Source organism: Ipomoea nil, unplaced genomic scaffold (assembly GCF_001879475.1).
Source record: "Ipomoea nil cultivar Tokyo-kokei standard unplaced genomic scaffold, Asagao_1.1 scaffold0418, whole genome shotgun sequence".
Lineage (NCBI taxonomy): Eukaryota > Viridiplantae > Streptophyta > Magnoliopsida > Solanales > Convolvulaceae > Ipomoea > Ipomoea nil.
In genome coordinates this window covers 2494875-2515040 of record NW_017616846.1, presented here as the reverse complement: position 1 = coordinate 2515040, position 20166 = coordinate 2494875, and the positions used below count along the sequence as shown (strand labels likewise).

The 20166-nt window shown below is 30.7% G+C and overlaps 2 protein-coding genes across 2 annotated transcripts; one reads left to right on the top strand and one right to left on the bottom strand.

The window, feature by feature from the left end:
* Positions 1–4424: 4424 nt before the first annotated feature.
* LOC109172462 lies at positions 4425–5591 on the top strand. Its single transcript, XM_019321623.1, has 2 exons — positions 4425–5282; positions 5410–5591. Exon 1 carries the CDS (start codon positions 4539–4541, stop codon positions 5262–5264), a length of 726 nt encoding a protein of 241 aa, XP_019177168.1. The 5' UTR covers positions 4425–4538; the 3' UTR covers positions 5265–5282; positions 5410–5591.
* A 6683-nt stretch (positions 5592–12274) lies between these two features.
* LOC109172509 (cytochrome P450 716B1-like) lies at positions 12275–15401 on the bottom strand. The gene is made up of 9 exons (XM_019321662.1): positions 15082–15401; positions 14458–14782; positions 14224–14373; positions 13826–14095; positions 13664–13750; positions 13416–13494; positions 13215–13321; positions 12984–13102; positions 12275–12631 (listed from the first exon to the last, which is right to left on the bottom strand). Exons 1-9 carry the CDS (start codon positions 15306–15308, stop codon positions 12520–12522), a joined length of 1476 nt encoding a protein of 491 aa, XP_019177207.1. The 5' UTR covers positions 15309–15401; the 3' UTR covers positions 12275–12519.
* Positions 15402–20166: the final 4765 nt, after the last annotated feature.

Below are 20166 nucleotides of genomic sequence, written 5' to 3'. Positions count from 1 at the left end.
GCAACGTAACCAATCTCCCTAAATCCGTGGCATGAATCCAGTCTATGCTTAGCTTCCTAGATATAATAATAATTAAGAATATAATGTTTGGTAAAAACTTGTGTGAGACGGTTTCATGGATTATTGTCGTGAGACAGGTCAGGATGAAAATGTAATAATACTTTTACATTTTGATTTAGAAGTATTATATATTTTCTTAAAAAATAACTAACATTTTATTCCTGATTAGTATTATATTTTTTTAGTATAAGTATTACATTTTTTATTGACCCAACCCGTCTGACGGATAAGGATCCATGAGATTGTCTCACAAGAAAAGTCACTCATAATGTTTTTTTTTGTTTTGTTTTTTTTTTTTTTTTGTTTTGTTTTGTTTTTTTTTTTTTTTTTTTTTTTTTTTGTTTTTTTTTGTTTTTTTTTTTTTTTGTTTTTTTGTTTTTCCCACAAAAGCTAGTGGTAGTCAAGTGAGTATAGCATGATTTATATTCTTGTATCTAAAAATTACAAGTTTAATTATAGTCTTGACAGTACTCTTTTTAGTCAAAGCATGTCGCGTGGACCTTTCCCATATGATTTGCTGACAATTACATGAAAGCATGGTTTCCAGCATAATAATGTTTTTCAAGACGATGATGAAGAATATAACTAGCTTATACAAACATACAATTGATGATGAATATAGTGCAAATATAAGTATAAATGCTTGGATTACAATTTAAATAGCTACTTAGAAATTAGAATAGTCCCAAATATTTTTTACGCCGATGGAAAATGATACCTCAATCAAAATTACTTTGCAAGTGGTGATGATTGACTCCTTCCCAATCAAGTTAGGAGACCTCTAATATGATCAAGACAAAAGAAAAGTGAAATTATAATATATCTTATTTGATTAATTTTCTAGAATATAATGATCAATATTTAGTAGTATTGGGAATTTAATTTGAAAGCACAAATGATCAGCTCAATTGGTTCTTAGATAAAAGATTATGGACAATAACATATGATTGATTCATGGCAACAGCAATATGGAAATTATATCCAATGTAGTAGTGAGTTCTTTGTAGGCATCAAGCATTCGTCCTTCACCTAATGGGCTTAGCTTGTTGAGTCATCGTGATTTGTCATTCCACTATTTGGTTGGGCTGTGGTGTGAAACTCTGGGGATCATGTTGGATCTTGGTCCAAAACGATACAGTTAATGACATCGACTAATGAAATACGTTTAATAACATTTATTATATATTATGTAATTTATAAACCTAAAGTGTAACACATGCATCTACACCTATATCTTGATATATGGCGGTGTATTAACTTCAAACATACCAAATTAGCTGAAAGCACTGATTATAAACTACCATATATAATTAAGATTGGACAGAAATCAAAATATTTCTTAAATAAGATGTATGTTGGGTACAAGTTTTTAGACCACATAGTTATTTCTTAGTTTATGCAAGACATTTCCCTAGCTTGGGCTATTGGTGTAGTTGCTACCAAGGTCTAAAGATGAAGACGAATTGAATTGAATTGAATTGAAGTTAGATTGACAGCTAAGAATCTTTGTACATGGACCATGATTCAACTTGTGGTGACCAACAACCTTGTTCCTTATAAGCTTCATCCGGCAACCTTAATAACCCTCTATTAACCCCACCCAAACAAAGATTAGATACAGATCTGATGTGTCTGGTCTATCGTTTAAACATTACTTTTTTCATTTTTTTTTCCAATGTAACGAGACATTCAAATTAAAAGTCATCCACGTTAAAGGCTCTTAAAATTATCACTTTCTGATGTGTCATTTTTTTTACTGAATACGTAAATTCTTTATTAATTCAAATTACGCTAAAAATTATATATAGCTAGTAGCGAAAACGCCCGTAATTTTATTTCCTTATACTTGCGTAGTAGTCAACACCATGTTTCGATAGTAAAATGTTAGACTCGGCTCTCCAAGAGTCCAAGTCTCCGCTTAATAATTATAACATAGTTACTAACGAAGTTTATGTGTGTAACATACGTGAGAGATATTTAAAAAATAGAGACCAAACTTGATCAATAGTAGTAATTGGAAAACCTTAGCCTTCAATTCTTTAGTTATGTCAATTCTAACCAAATTATTGTGTACTTAAATTAGAAGTTAAATGGGTCACCCAGCAGACAGCAGTTGGGTCTATATCCATGATCATGAAACAAATAAGTGGTGAATGTTGAGCGCATTGATTATATTTTTTTTCCGTTTGCAAAACTTTTGGAACTTAAAAAAGGGTTTCATTTGGCATAATATTCACGGTTGAACTACGTGCCAGTACTGTTGGCTCAATTTTAGTGATATTCTGAATTGAAAAATATTTCTTAGACTCTCAAATTCTACGCCTAACTTTTATTTTCTCCTTAAAATTTTGATGTTACTTTGAGATCCATAAGATAAAGAGAACTAATTATCAATTGATACATCGCGAAATAAAAGTGAAAGAGTAGAATTAAAAAATACATGCATTAGAACTATATATTGTAATAATTGGATATACTATGCATGGTTGTACTAAGTACAATCGGCATTATTTAAAATTTCTATAATTTAATATTTCATTTATATTAAGTTTTAAGGTTAGTTCAAATATCGAGTCAATTTTGAGCAAAATTATAATGAGTGTTTGGTAAATAGTTGTTAGCTGATTTGGATAGTGAGTAGTTGATTGCATTAGCTGATTGTAGAAAGATGTTGGTAAATTAACTGTTAGTTAGTAGCTGATTACATGGAAAATAACTTTCTCAAAAAGCTATTTTAAAAAGTTACTTTGACAGATTTTTTAATTTAGCATTTTGGAGCAATAAACTATTACAAAAAAATAATTAATCAAACATGTATATTGACTATTTAACTAAGCCAAACAACTAATAGCGGTCAGATAAGCCAGAATTGACGGATAAACTAACTATGTTACCAAACAGGGCTATAATACATAAATATCTAAACTAAATTTATATTCCAATATACCATAATTTAAAATATTAAAATAATAACTAATTAAATTTTACCTCAAATATTTCAAAAACCAATTTATATTTCAAATTTAATTCAGATAATCCAAATAATGATCACCCTACGCCTACGTTTAACTTAACTCTATGGTTAACTAGTTATGTGGACTTACTTGTGAGTGAGGATATTGTAAACGAAGGAGAAGGGTAGTAGTGGAAGAATCAGTGTCGGTTGTAGTATTGTAGAGTGCAATACTCATATTAGGAAAATATAGATTGCTTATTGGCATACATATTGTAGACTCGAACTCACAACCTTTCAAATAGAAGTCCAACCCGGATACCATTGGACCACATAATCCTGGTATTGACATTCATAATGTATTAGACTATTTAACTTTTATTATTATTATTATTATTATTATAGTTCTACGAGTATAGCAGTATTTTTATTTTTAATTATTTTTGTCATTTTTAATACACAATATTAATATTTTTGTTCTTTTAATCCTTCGATCACATTTTCGTTTGAAAGTTTTCAAGAATTTCAAATTTTTTAAAGCAAAATCTTCCCTATTAAAATTTGTCACTTTTAATGTAACATTCTTATTGTTAGTCCTTGACCTCCCTCCCTTCCCCCACCACACAACAACCAACCAAAAGTGGTGAAAATTCTAACATGGGTAAATGTCACCCTTTTTCCTTCAATTATAGCTACATTCAATATTTTCCTTTCAATATTCTTGAAATAGTTATTTTTACTCATATACTAATTAATTTTTCAAAATAACATATAAAATCTTAAGAAATGCAAAGTTTTTTTTTTTTAATATCAAATAAAATTTTTAATGTCGTTTGTTTAATTCAAACGCGTACAAAATAGACAAGAAAATTCCATCCAATTCTCATGTCTAGACATACAGTTGTGGTTCTAGAAACGAGAGTTAAGAGAAATTAGCTTGTCTATTTTGCGTGCTTAGGTTTATAATGTTTGTATTAAATAAAGTTGAGTAAATAATATATGTCTTATTTGGTAACATAGTTAGCTTATTGATCAATTTTGGCTTATTTGACTACTATTAGTTGTTTGACTTGATTAAACAATCAATATGCGTGTTTAATTAATTTATTTTTTTGTAACAACTTATTGCTTCAAAATGTTAAAATTCAAAAAACTGTCAGCTTTTTGAGAAAGTCATTTTGTATGTAATCACTATTAACTAAACAGTTAATTTACCTAACATTTTTTTACAATCAAGTAATGTTATCAACTAGTCAAATCGACTAACACAATCAGCTAGTTATTCACCAAATACCCAATAACCAATTGAGTAGTGTGTATAGTGCAAAGTGTACTAGTATGCCAATTGCAATATGAATATATGATGGTGGTCTATAAAACGGCAATGAATTTTCTTCAAAAGCGGATCAGTGGATCACCTTCGTTTCCTTTTCTTCTCCCTCTGCTTTCACTCTCCATCGCACTCACTCTCACTCCTCATTTCGCTCCCAAACTTTTCTCATCTCTCTCGCACTTCCAATTTCAAATGGAGGCTTTTAATTTCCTCGCCGTCCAGAGATCAATCCTCAAATTCGACAATTTGAAAATCGTCGCCAAGCTGTTCCGCTTGATTGAGCTCTGTATCGGCTTGTTTCTCCTCGCGTGGAGCTCGTTTCGCTTGCCTTTCGCCGTCAAAATCTCCGGCGAGTATTTCCGCCTCCTCCTTTCCTTTATGATCACTCCTCTCTCCATTTTCGTCGTAAGCAACTTCATCGTCCTCACTCTGCTCCTAAAGTCCGGCGGTCTCTCCGTTCAGACTCCGGTCACCTGCAATGACGACGGTGAGACGGAATTCTACGAGTTGCTTATGGAGAGCAGCGTGTGCTGCGTGAACTTAACTTGCGAAAGTTCAGCTCCGGTTCCGAAGCCGGACGAGATCGCGTTCCAAGACAAACGGACAATTTTCGTCCAGAAACGCGAATGTTCTAGAACGGACGAAACCGCAAGTTTGGAAGTAAAACCTCCTCCGAAGAGAACACAATCGGAGAAGTTTAGGGTGGATAAGGTAGCAACGGAGAATCGCGGAAAGCTCCGACGATCGGAGACAGAAAAGTGCCGAAGAGTTGCAGATCCCGTCGACATTCCGGCCGAGACGGCGTATACGGTTGATGAGCTGAGCAATGAGGAGTTCAACAGAACAATAGAGGACTTCATTGCCAAACAAATCAAGTTTCACCAGGAAGAGAAGGTAGCTATTGTTCTCCATAGCTAAGCTTGAATGGGAAGTATTCGAAACCAACAATTTCAAATTATAAAAAAAAAAAAAAAAAAACGAAATTATTATGTACAGTAGTCGATGAATGTATCGCCCTACCAATGCTGGAAGTGTTGTAGATCTGTGCCGTCCGTTTAGATATATTGAGAGGATTTGTGCCGTTGATGAAAAAAATGTTAAGTTTAGATTATGAAATCAGACATCGTGAATGCGTGCACGCTCTGATTTTAGAGAGCTGGATGTATTAATGTAAGAATTAATTATTCGTGTGTTTTGTCTTTTGGTGAAAATTCAAATGAAACAAAATGCATTTCATAATCATAATTCATAATTGGAAAATTTCCCAGTGAAGACTTAAAAGTTTTTTTTTTTTTTTTTTATAAGAATTACACTTTTCACTATAAATATTATAATTTTATTCATAAATAATTATTCAACTCTTAATATTTTATTTTGATTAAATAACGTTGCATTTTTTAAATATAAGTATTACAATTTTTTCCATAAGTAACAATTAATCATTTTTATCTTTTATTAGTAATACATTTTTTGTTATAAGTAATTGGTAAATTTCTAAATAATACAGTAATACAGACATACAATTTGATTTTAAAATATTATATTTTATCTCAAAAATATTACACTTTCCCTAATAAGTAACAAATTATTTATTTTTAATTAATATTAAATTTTTCCGCACAAGTATTACATTTCTATTTTGATTCAACTCATCTTACGAATAAGAATCCGTGAAAAATGAAGTGCTACTTATTTGGAAAAGGCAATGAATATTATTGACTCATATTTGGCATAAAATTTGTTTCTGGGTGCTTATTTTTGGATATGGCCTGTTAATAATTTAAATTGAGTCAAAGTGGATATAATTATATGTATTTATATATGCTCAAAATAGTTTAATGAGAATTTGATGTCAAATTAAGGTTACCTATGAAGTTGGAAAAATCAGTTGGAGAATGAATGGATAAAAAAGTTGATTTTAATTAAATGTTAATGTATCTATATATGGAGTTAGCATTTTCAAAAAAAATATATGGAGTTAGCTAAAAGAGTTAATTGGAAAGTTTTTAAGTAAGGAGATCAGACAACTTTGCCGAGTTAGTCTTGTAATTAACTTGATAATTACAAATTAACTTAATAATTACAAGATTGTAAATTTAACTCAATGTAAAAGCTGCTTTGATTTTTTTAATTAGCTAGTTTGAACCAAAAATCAGAAGACCTTAAGCACCCTTATTTGATTTATAATAATTTTTAAGCTAGGCTAGCTCTATTTACTCTAATAATATTCATGAACGCATTTATTTGACTTGTAATAATATTTAGGTCTCTATTTACTCTTAATATTCATGAGAGTTTTTATGTGGTTGTTGTATTTCCTAAAGAAAAGAAACTATTTGCGTAAGCATAATTATGTCTCACCTTTCTTACTAAAAAAAATAGAGAGGCATAAGAAATTATTTTTTAAAATAAAACCTTTTCCAAATTACATTGATGTAGAAAATTCTCATGATTTAAAGACTACACAAGCATGACAAAAAATTTGTCATAATTATTAGTAATTGAGTTAATTCCACCAAATGTCTCTTATTTTTTGTCACAATTTCAAATTTAGTCACATACTATCATTTTTGCCATTTATCATCCCAAACTATTATTTTTTAAACACTTTAATCTTTTTCATGATTTTTTCATTTTTTAGTAAACATTTTTGTCTCTTTATATATTTTTTTAGTTTCAACCGATTTAATTAGTTTAAAACTTTACTAATAACAAAATGATACTCCGTATATATCAGAGATGGTTTGGGTTAGGGCGATATGAAATAAAATCTGAAAGGCAAATCATAAAGTTAGGTAATTAAGCATCATGAGCTTAAGGTCAGCACTAGGAGGACCCAAATGGATATTCTCATCATGAAGTAATAACAAACTTGAGAGGGTTTAAGAGTACACTTGCTATGAAAGCCTCATAATTACAAAGTTCCTACTTTATTATTATTATTATTATTATTATTATTATTATTATTATTATTATTATTATTATTATTATTATTATTATTAAAATAATCTAGACCATATATCCATATCAATCTGTCATACCGAAAGTTTTACCATTCTGTCCCCACTTGAAGAGGACTTTTTGGTAAAAGAATTCGAGGTAGATAGTGGCAGATCAGTAGAAAATGGATATCAGATTATTTCTTATGGACTCTACTATTAAAATAAAAAATAAAAAAAAAAAACAAAAAAAAAAACCCCAACATTCACGATTTCGTCAAATTATATCTTAAATCTTATAAATTTACTTTCAGATCCATAAAAAGTTAAGACAATCTAACTTTGACACTCAATATTAAATTTTACACAGTATTTGTGCACAAAGAATTCAACCGAAACCCTCAATGTTCATAGCAAAAATTGAACTCGGCAAATTTTACTGTGCACCATGGTCCATGTAGTAGCATCATTCATGAAGTAAAATAATGTCGTATCATTTTAATTAAATGTCAATATCTTTTGACAATATACGTTATTGTATGAGTTTTGTTTTTGTTTTTGTTTTTGTTTTTTTTTTTTTTTTAATTTCATTTCCACAAACACTAGTTTCATACTTTCATTATAATAATACTGAAATATCATTTTAATTACATTTGACAATATATATTATTGTATGTGCTATATTTTTTAGCTTCATTTTTTACATACACTAATTTCATTATAGTAACAAAGAATCATTATAGACTGATTTTATCAATTGCTTCTTTTTTGAAGAATGCTACTAGCTCTATTACATTGTAGTATCTGTTCATATACTTTCTCAACCTACTAAAACACAAAGAGCTCCACTGAGGCTCGAACTCATAACCTTCCAAATAAAAGTCCAACTCGGATACCATTGGACCACATAGTCCTGGTTATCAATTGCTTCTAATTTCAAGTAATGTTAGTAGTTTTAAACTCCCAATTTTTAATGGTTATTATTTTAAAAAAAAAAAAACTAATTTCTTAGATAATTCAGATATGTCAAATAGAGACTAAATTTTATAAATACAAAAATAGACATTGTGAGACCTCACTAACACCATCGTCCAAAACCTCCAAATTAACTTCTTGGGGTACCCTAAACTCTCACCAATACTTACCCATCCGATAGGCCATCCATCTATTGAATTTGAATCCTTTAGTAATCATAAAATTCATTATTTAATCTTAATGACCTCTTTATCATGATCCAACAGAGTATTTGGAACGATATAAATTATGGTGATTCAATGGTTCAACAGATATAACTAAATGCAAATACACATAAAGAATTTGTTCACTTTAAACATAATCTTACACTGTAATTGTTGAAATTCAAAACTTAATTTCTTCTGAATCCGTATTACTAAGTATTTTATTCCACACCTAGGCCTACTTTAGTTTGATTACCTGTCGATAATGTTGCTGTGAGAACAAAAAAAGTCACTTTTAACTTTTTCTTTTTAAAGTTTAAAACATTGTTAGGGACAAGAACTTTCCTCCACTTTCTTATCACCGATTACTACCTCCAAAAATTACATTAAAGATTGGTCGGGGATGAGAGTTAATTAATTAGCTAGGTTGTTCTCAAGTTTATCTTCCTAAATTATTTATTAAACTTTTTCTCTAATATTTGGGAGACATCATCATTACTAATTCCACCAACAATTATAATACAACTTTTAGGCTTAGTCAGGGTCTCATGGGATCCTTAGGCATTTACTTCATTCCCCTTTCTTGCAATAATGTTCTTTTAATTAATTAGCCCTATTACTTTATTATCTTCCTTTCTCTTTTGTCTGTATTTTCTATAGGATTTGGAGGGAATTGAAGATATGCAATATATGTGAGACCACACTTCTTGTAAAACATGTGAAATAATTTAATTCGTTTATTTAAATTAATCAATAGTTGACAAATAGTGGAAAAATACACACATTTTCATACTTATTACAAATTTTGAATTTGTATTAAAAAAAACATGAGTCTTGAAAATTCATCCGATGATAATTAACAATGTATTCAAAATTTAAAAAGAATACACTCAAATTTAATTTGTTTCATTGATATGTTACAAAGCAATGAACTTGAGTGCATGCACTCTTATAGCACATTTGGTTCGCGGAATATTTATGAAATGGAATGACATTATTGTCAGAAACATGCATATTCTGTTGTTTGATAATGTTTTTTGTTCTCGGGAATATTGTTCCAGGGCAACTGGTATTAGGCTATTCATGAGCTTTCAGGAATAGCTTAAATTTACTATTTTATATTTTACTCTCAATTAAATCTAAAATTTGTTTAGGTTTTTTTCTTTCTATTGCAACACTTGTTTATCACCACTACGACACTTACATCTCTCTTTCAAGTTTCACAAGATATTTATATGATTCTATGATAAATATATATGATGTTTAATTTTTTTTTTATATATATGATAAATCTAGAAAAAGGTTGTGGATTGGTATTTGAGTTTTAAATTTATCATGTTCTAGTACCCAATGCAACATACCAATTCACAATCTTTTTCCAGACTAATGGCGGAAACATCATCATAGATAGATAGAGATAGAGAGAGTTTGATACAATATTATCATTTAAATTTGTATTACTGACTTTGTTACAATGTAGTATCTGTTCATAGCTACTTTCTCAACCTATTGAAGCACAATGAATTGGTCTTGGATAGGTGTCTAACACACTTACAATAAAGGTCAAGCTTGAACAAGACGGTATTATTTTTCTCCAAAATTATATTTATTTTTCTTTGATATAATAAAATAAAAATTTTGCATTTTTTTATTTAAATGAAAATTTTATCTATCAACTATTTTATTATCAATAGATGAGATTAATTCTCATTTTTCATAGGCCAAAAACCTATTCTCACCCAATCATAATCATATATATAGTGAGACAAACTCATTGCCGTACTCTTTAACTAAAAATGCCTAAAGTTATATGCCAAATAGCTAGATTCATTGGACTTTGGGCAGTTGGGCTGCTATCTACTGATGTTGTATATTCATCTACTGATGAGCATCAAATAAAAATTTCTACCATAGCATATTATTGACATCGCATGGTATAATACCCATCGTTGAGAAAATAAGTCTAATAATTTTAAAATAAAAAATATTGTGCTGTGAAATAATTCGGTCATAGAAGTAAATTCGCCGCTATCCATGCAGTGATACAGGTTCACAATAATCGCGTCGCTCCAAAAGTGGCACATGCTTCACAGCTTAAATGTTGTGTAAGTTGTGCGATAAACTACATATAATATTGTAGCCCAACTGAACTTTAAGATACTCATGAGTTCTCTAGAAATATAATCCATTCTCTTTGAGAAAGTATAGATAAATAGATACTACAATATAATAGAGTCAGTAGTTAAAAAAAAAAAAACATTTTTACTACCCGAATTAGAATAGAAAATCAGAGATCTATGTTCACTCTCTCAAATATTAAGCAATGAGTCCATTAAATCCGTCTCAATATATAAGACCAATATTATAAATTCATTATGAGATCTAACTCAACCTCACAACTGAGAGCCACAAAATGTGACTTTGACTTTGCATTTTTTTTTTTTTCATGGTGAATTACGACATTATTGTAAGAATTTTCACATTACACTATTTTTATCATTCAATAGAGTTATTTAATACAATTATAGTCTAAGCTACTAATAGCAATAAATCAATAATATTATGGATGGATGGATTTGCAAGAGGAGGCAACATGTTGCATTATGCCATTATTTATTCAGCAAAATTGATGAATTGTTTGTCCATTATTGTGTGCATTTGGACTCACTTACCTAACACAACACGACAAGCAACCTTAATCACTCTATATTTATTTTTATATGTATAACACTGTTAACTAGAATTGGTTGTGAGCTTGTGCAGTTGTGCCAATTCCAACAAACATGGCCTACTTTTAAATAAACAACTGATCTAATGAGATTTTTCATGTTGGGTTATGGATGATGCATGCATGAATGAACAATTGTGATCGTTTTTCATGAAACTATAGAAAAATTGGAATTGTTTTGATATATCTTAATTGATTAATGATGAAATGAGAACCACCATTTAGGTATATATAAACGTGAAAATTGACATAAATGTATACAATCTACTACACAATGCACACAATCTATTCCAGAATAAATTTTGTACATTGTGTAACTGGAATATTAGATTGGGTGCATATATTATGTGCATCGTGCAACATATATTATGTGTCTTCAATTTATTTATATGCACATAATCTGTTTAACGGTAAATACATAATATATTATATGCAAACATATAATTTGAATGTTATTTTGGATCAGGGCCTATAATGCGAGGTAGACCCTAGCCCACGGTATAATTTGTCCAGCCTATGTAGGTTGTTGGGCCAAGGTGTTGTGGACTAAGGCAATAGGCTTCGTGGTCTAGGAAGGCCAGTTTATCATTTCTTAGAGCATCCACATCAGTTCAAGACTTTTTGTGGGTTTTATGTCTCACTTAGGAGAGAGAATAAGGAGAAAAATAAAATAGAAAAACTAAAAGAAAAAAAAAACAAAAAAAAAAATCTAATAAACTAAAAAAAAAAAAAAACAATTAAAAGACCTTTCTCTCTGAAGTGCTCCAAACGGGTGCATGGAAACACGCGCCCGCTGGGGCGAGCAGTGCGCGCCAAGCGCGTTGCTGTCCTCCTTCTTCTTCTTTTTTGCAGGAGGAAAAATCATCCCAAAAATTATTTTCCACATCAATAAAAAATCATCTTAAATTTTTTGGACGGACAAACACATTAATATGGTTGCTCTTATATATTATGGATTAGGGTTCATGTAGCGAGATAAAACACTAATAAATGTTTCATGTAGCGAGATGAAACACTAATAAATGTTCATTTTGTATACCACATATTCTCGCAATGTATTAAAAATAAATTCGTATCAAAATATAATAATTCTTCCAAAAATGACCCTCTAATATATTAAAAATGAAGCAGCTTCTACATTGTGAAGTGGGCATCGGGGTGCACGATGTAATTTGCCCAGGTTCATGGGCAACACGTCTTTGGAAGAGCTAGCTGAGTACTAAATACTAATGAGTGATGATGAGATTTGAAAGATCAGAGCTATAGTTGTACCATAACATACATTGTGTATTAGCTTAACATACATTGTAGTTTCAGTACTAATGGTTTTAAGTATAGTCCCCTTGATTGAAGGCTGTTAAAGTGATTGGGCACCCACTTCTTAATCTTGGAATATGTGCTTTTCTTTCCAGGCTAGGATCTGGATCATCAACTGACCACCTAAATAAATAAGATTAAGGTTTTCAAATAATTAATTAATGTCAATAATGGGGAAACATACATATATATTGGAAGGGTCAAGTTCCCATGCAAATAGTATTTTTCGTGCGGTCATGCATCATTTGGTATGCAGAAATGCAATACAAAATGTTCGAAAATGCACCATTAGGGGTGGTGCATTTGTGCATTTCATTTCGGTGCATTTTCGAATATTGTGTAGTGCATTTATGCATACCTAATGGTGCAATCTGCACCAACAGTACAGAAAGCCTGTCCATATTTGAACCAGTATCTATATGAGAAAGACAACATAGGTAACAGGTAGTGTGTGGTTGAAATTATGATTACTCACTTGTATCGGCTCGTGAGGCGATGCAAATACACCAGCATTGTAACTTTTGCCATGTTTATTCCCAAGCATGTTCTAGGTCCTGATCCAAAAGGAATGTAGCTATATGGCCTTTGCATTTCCTGGATATATATATTTATATAAACCAGTTAATATATATTCAATTCTCTTTTATAATAGTACGTTTTCGTTAGGGGTCGTGTTGAACAATAAGAGAAAGCGAATTGTGTGTACATCAAATCTTGATGGATTGAAGTGTGTAGGGTCCTTGTATATAGCCGGATCATAATGTATACATGTTGCATCTATGTTCACATGCCATCCTTTCTTTATGTCAAACCCTGCACTTGTATATAGTAGGTAAACTTGTATTATGTATAGTAGCCTAGTTTATGATTAAATTAAAATTAAAGTAGGTAAACAAACTTAGCTTGCCTTCAATTTTGCAGTTATCAAGTGCGACTCGAGGGAACCATAGCAGCACATTCGACATTCTCAACGTCTCCTTCACAACCTAGATTAGAGCGAGCAAATTAAACTACTAGCTAGTTTATTGTATATAAACATAAATGTGCAATCCAACTATCAGCTTTGCCTTTAGTTGAGATGTAACATTGTTTCAATTTGGCATCAAAACTAGTCCAATCTGAAAGGTGATGGGTTCAAATCGATCTCCAACTAACCTTTGAGGCATATGTCATGGTGTTTAGATCTTCAAGTGTTATTAGGGCTCCTTTTGGTTTGTTTCTGAGTATTGAAAGTTGCTCTTCCTGAGAAATGTGAGTGAGGCCAGGGTTTCATATCTGCAGATACTACAAATTAAATTAAATAAGCAATGGTCTCACCCTTAGCCTGTTTTGAATCTCTGTGTTTTCATCCAACAACTTAACACTCCACATCATGGCAGCAGCAGTGGTTGTCTGGCCTGCAATGATCAATGTCAGCAAGTTGTCCATGATCTCTTCATCCTCGAGCTTTTCGCTCTCTGGAAATGAATCTCTCTCCAGCATTTCTTGTAGGAAATCTCGATCTTCATCAGATTCGTTTCCCCTTCCCATTCGTCTTCGCCTGCTGTCTATAATTGTCTTAAATGTTTCCATGAGCCTCCCGCGTGCCTGCAATTTTTATTAGAGCATAAGCGAACTACGGTCCATGTGTTGCTTGAGAACGTGGCAGTATAAGAAAATAAAATTGCGTCGTCTTTGCTATAACTTTTGGGTGGTTAATTATTATGCATACATACCTTGATGCCCTTATAGTATCTGGTGCCTGGAATCATTACAGGAAATGAAAGCATGGCATCAGAAACAGTGCTGCAGTCTCTTTCAATTCGACGTAGCAATGAACCATCTGTTATGCTCATAAGCATATTGCACATTGCATCAAATGTAATCTGCATTTCAATCCACCAATATAATGCCAATCATATGTATATTTCTGTTACTTTATCTGATCTCCTTGAATAATATAATATTACCTTCATGTTGAAGTCAAGCACAGTGAAGCTCTTTCCAATTCTGTGCTGTTCCTCAAGTCTTTGACAAAGCATTCTGTCAAATTTTTGAACAAAAATGGATAAGGAATTCATGGAGAAAGGATCGGAGAGAAGGCGTCGAATTCTCTTGTGACTCTCATGGGGAACACACAGCAAGCTCTTCTTCCCCACTGCATCTGCCATTGATTTTACGTAGCCTTTGTTGAAGAGAGCGAAATCGTTGGCAAAGATGGTTTTCGCCCCATCAACGCTTGGCACGAACACATGTATCTTCCCAAATATCCTGGTTTTGAACCATCTCCCATGCCTGAGGGCACCACAAGTAGCTAGTATGTTAAAGCACATTATTAGAAGCAAATCATTTCAGCTCTATCTGCTGACAACCATGTGCTCCATCTCAACTAAAAGTCTAAGCTGATAGTTGGATTGCACATTAATGGCTATATGCTCAACAACAAATCTTGATAGATTTGGCAAATAGATTAAATCATCGAATCGATCTGTTTAGACTCTGTTGCAGCTAGCAACGTAACATGAACAAATGAGAAATGAGCATAAAGTTTGCAGCTGTTTGAAGAGAGTAGTGGATCGAATCGAAGAGCTTACCAAAGGCGTCGTGTTCTAACGAAATCATAGCACCCTTTGGTGCTGTTTGTGGCTGAAAGAAGAGAGAAAGTTTCCCCCAAGAAAGGGATTCCCAGCTTGCCAGGAATAATGCAGCTTTTGGACCTTACTGTTTGTCCCCTCAACAGATAAACTGCTATTCCAATGCCCACCAATAACCCCAAGAAAACATCATAGTAGTAATGGCTTACCATTGACCCAAACACCATCCTAAGCTTTCCTAGTTCAACTCCAATTAATCATTGAATCATTAATCTGATGCTAGCTAGAATATATATGATGACTTTGTTCTTGAATATATAAATAGAGATAAACAAAGTAGACAGGTAGCTAAGTAGCTTAGTAGTTATATATATAGAATATATAATGATGATGCCCTTGGGTCTTGGCTATGATGTTGGAAGATTCTGAGTTAGTAAAGGACAAGATTCTCAAAGCCTGCATCTTTGTCTTTGTAAATGCTCAAAATTATATTAAACTAGTCATCATCAGTCAATTATATATATATAGGGCTAGCTAATTAAAGGCATATGTATACAATCCCAATTCAATTCTTTTGTAACGAATGATGTTAAAGTTTAGCAGTATAAGTTTGATACTCTATAACAATTTTCCACTCATGTGTAGGACATGTTTTATTGAAAATTAAAAGAGTACGAAAATTATGTTCTACCCACTCAGTCACTCGTTCCAAGATTTATTAAACACTGCAATATCACTGCCTTTTATATATACCACAATAATGCTGAAAACGCAAATAGAGACAATTTTATAAGAAATTACTTTTTTTCTCTTTTTTCCGTATTTGATAGTGTCAAAATGATTTCACTTAAAAAAAAAAAAAAGCGTTAGTGACTAAAAGTAGTAAAAGGAATAATACTGAATTTCTTTCCATATATATATATATTTGAAGGTTTTTTTTTTTTTTTTGAAAGTAAATAAAGAATGAGTAGTGAGACTAGAGTGATTAGACAGCAAGGTCTTAGGTTGTGATGATGAAGTACTATGAGGAAAACAAAGGCAACCACCTGTTGTTTCATGTTGTGTACTGTGGGAATAGGGCCATGAAGATGATTCACAAAAGATTACGGTGCTCATTGCAGGTGCCTGCCACTTTTCGCTTCTTGCATTATTTAGCACATAAACAAAAAGATATGACAAGGATATTGAGACACTTTTACGGATCTTAATCTATGAGACGGATTGAGTTAAGATAAAAATGTAATACTTATATTGGAAAATATAATACTAATTTAGAATAAAGTGTTTGTTACTTATAAGGAGAAGTATAATACTTTTAATGAAAAATACAATAATTTTAAATTAAAATGTAAAAATATATTCCACTTCTACCCGAGATCATGGCTGTACGGGAGGCCATAGTCTCTCTCATGGTTGAGGAACTGGGGCTTTGTGAATGTTCGGGTTGAGTATGATTGTTTGGTTTTTTGTTCTAGTCTTGACTCTTGAGCACCCTAGTTTAGTTCGTCCTTATGTTGGTTTAGTTTTTGTACTCAGTTAATCAACTCTATTCCGGACAACAAAGTTCTATTTATCCATAGGTGCGATAATTAGGCTGCCCATGCATTGATTAATAACGATGTGGGAGCTGACTCTACTTGCTTGGAGTGGTGTGATGTACCACCTCCGTCCTTGCACCGTTTATTGATGATCTAATACAATTTTGTTATTGGTTTTCAAAAAAAAAATATTACATTTTTCTTCAGAAATATTATATGTATTTTCCTTTATAAGTAACAAATACAGAGTACTTTATTATTGATTAGTATTACATTTTCCAGTATAAATATTACTCCGTATATTTTTATCTTAATCCGACCAGTTTTAGACAGTCTCACTCAAGTTTTTGTCATACATGTTTTGATATGATTCTTCATGTCATATTATGTGATATGATTCTTCATGTCATATTATGTGACATAAGGGGAGCTTTTTATGAAAGAGACCTGGAAATTTATTTTCATATCATATCAACATATGCTTTATTTATATTATTTTCGTTACAAAATTCCTGTGTTCTCCAGCTAAAATTATTGTTCACTTTTGATGTGATAATTTTAAATAAAAAAAAACTCTTTATTTTATTAATTGTTGTAAATTGACTAATGATCGACTTTACTGTGAGTTTATAAAAAATCACATAAATTAAATATAAAAAATAATTTAATATAATATTCTTCAAATAATTATGAATTTGAGTTGATATATGATTTTCATGAATCTCAATTTATTTCTATCTCTTTCAATATGTATCAATACCTTTTACTTTTCCACATGTATGTGAACTTGTGATTTGCTAGCTAGCTTGGCTTATTGTTGAAAATTGATATCTTTGAAATTTGTCAAATTTTCCTTCTAATTGATATATTCTCTTAAATTAATAATAGCTATCCATTGATCTTTAATTTATGCTTCTAATTGATTTTATTCTTTTAAATCATATATATTGATTTTTGTTATGATGCCTCATATATATGCTTAATGCATTATAAAGACCCTTACATTTGGTATCAATATTATTTGTGCTTAATTATTTTATTCTTTCAATTCTATCTTGTCACAGCTTATTTAATTTGGAGAATGCATGTTATCATATATATGATAAAATAATACTCCGTAGTTAATATATAAGTATATATACTTGTCTATTATTGTGCTTTGATCAATTCATATTTGTTACTTGACTATACATGGTATTATACATATTCTATAGTTGAAAAATAGGAGCTAATGTGAAAAATGAGAATAAATATTGATTGTCCATCTCAAGAAAAAAAAAATGGTCGGATGTAGATCTGACTTAAAAAAAAAAAATAGTGATATTTATGTAAATAAGTCAAAGTTTATTTATTTATTTTTGTAAATTCTATTTCCTATTTTAAAATAGTCTAAATTCAACAATTATTTTTCATTTTTTTCAGTTCTAAGTCGTAACAAGAACCGTCCCTACTATTTCAGTTCGATTACTATAGTGCCCGATTTGGTTCAAATCGAACCGTGATCATCCCTATATATAAGTAATAATTTGTTAGAAAAGAAAAAAATAAATGAAATAATTACTTTAAGGGCAGAAATGGTCATTTAATATTAAAGGGAGAAAATTGTCACTTTAAAAATAATTGAGGGGCAAATATGTATATATGAGTAACTGAGAAAGAAAAGTACTATAAGTTTTTTTTTTTTTAAATGTTACTTTATCAACCTACTGAAACACAAAGAACCAATAACGTCTTCACTGAGGCTCGAACTCACAACCTTCCAAATGGAAGTCCAACTCGGGTACCTATCTGTAATTTCATAATTGGTCCAAAAAGTGGATTATTTGATCTGTAAAGGAAATTGATGGGATAGTGAACCTAGGCTAACCAAAATAAATTATTATGGCCCAGCCCAAACACTGTAGTTGGACCCAATGACATTGCAACCTCAAGCCTACAAGTATCGACCAAGATTAATGTAATTGGCAAATTTTAGCGTGGACAATAGTCCAAAACGGTGTCGTTTCTTTTAATGAAAAACGGTACTCGTTCTATGTAATTAGTTGTGCTAGCTTGTATAACATATATTCGGTTTCATTTTATATATATTGTAGTTTTATTTTAGCACAATAAAAGTTTCATTTGATTTCAAGTACAGTTTCATTCGACATTATATATAAAATGAGACATGTTATTGAATTTCATTTTATACTCATTGTAGTATTATTACAATACCACTAAATTATAATTATAATTCAACTACGATTTCATTGGACAAAATACACTCTAATATGTGAAGTTATTCAGTTTCATTTTATATATACATTGTAGTTTCATTACAACACAACTAAAGTATCATTTTGATATAAGTACAGTTTCATTTGACAATATACACTCAATATGTGAGATATGTTATTCAGTTTCTTTTCATTTTGTTATAAACACACATAAAATATAGGATTTATTAAAATTTAATGACGGTCATTTCTTTACTTAAAAAAATGACACCGTTTTCAGACCATGATCCACAGTATAACAATTGAATGTAATTAATGATTTTATAGCAAAATTTCACTTTAAATAATATAATAATCTTTTTTCATTATTCTTCCTATGTTCTTCACTAGTGAATTTTTATACTATCAATTAGCACCTTTTTGTGTGAACCTAGACAAAGAGTTAATGATTACATCAACAATTCGATCACTAAACGTCCAATTAACCGTGTAGACACTCTTTTTATTTAATATTAAATCTTTCCAGTAAAATTTTATTTATTATCTCACCTAGCTAATAATAAACCTCTGATCTTTTTATTCATTTATATATAGTTATATAAATTGATTGACTTCACCCCACATTAAAAAATATAGATAATTTATTTATGAATCATTTACGATTCAATTATTTGATGGTGAAAATCCCTATAGCATGATCCAAAAAATTAAGGTAGCATTACTCTTTTCTTGAGTAAATAGGATAGTTTTAAATTTCATTTTCAAATTAGGGTACTTTTTGACATTTGAGTTGTTATCACCACTTGATCACACACTTTGCCGTGCTATATATGAAGGTTACAAAATATGTTGGGCGCCAGAGGTCCGCCTAGCGTCTAGACGGAATACAAATAATAATAATAATAATAATAATAATAATAATAATAATAATAATAATAATAATAATAATAATTTAAAGATTTTGTGTGTGTGAATTGTTTTCTATTAGCATACAATATAATACGAATGGTGAAACATTGGAACATAGATTTATTAGCATGCATACAATATTATATTAGTAAAACAAAATTTAAACTCAAATTATTCTTCCACGCTAACATGCATATATTAGCCGGGTACACACACACAAATATTACACATGTCTCTAGAATTACAGAAAAAAAATAAATAAAATAATAATAACTCGGCCAAGTCAATCGAGTTGCTGTATCGAGTCGGCCAGCTAGGCGAACGACCGACTAACTTAAATGTTATTAAAAAATTAATTTAAATTTATTATACCCTATTTTAGTAAAATAAAATTTGAAATTAAACTAAATCTCTAATTTGGA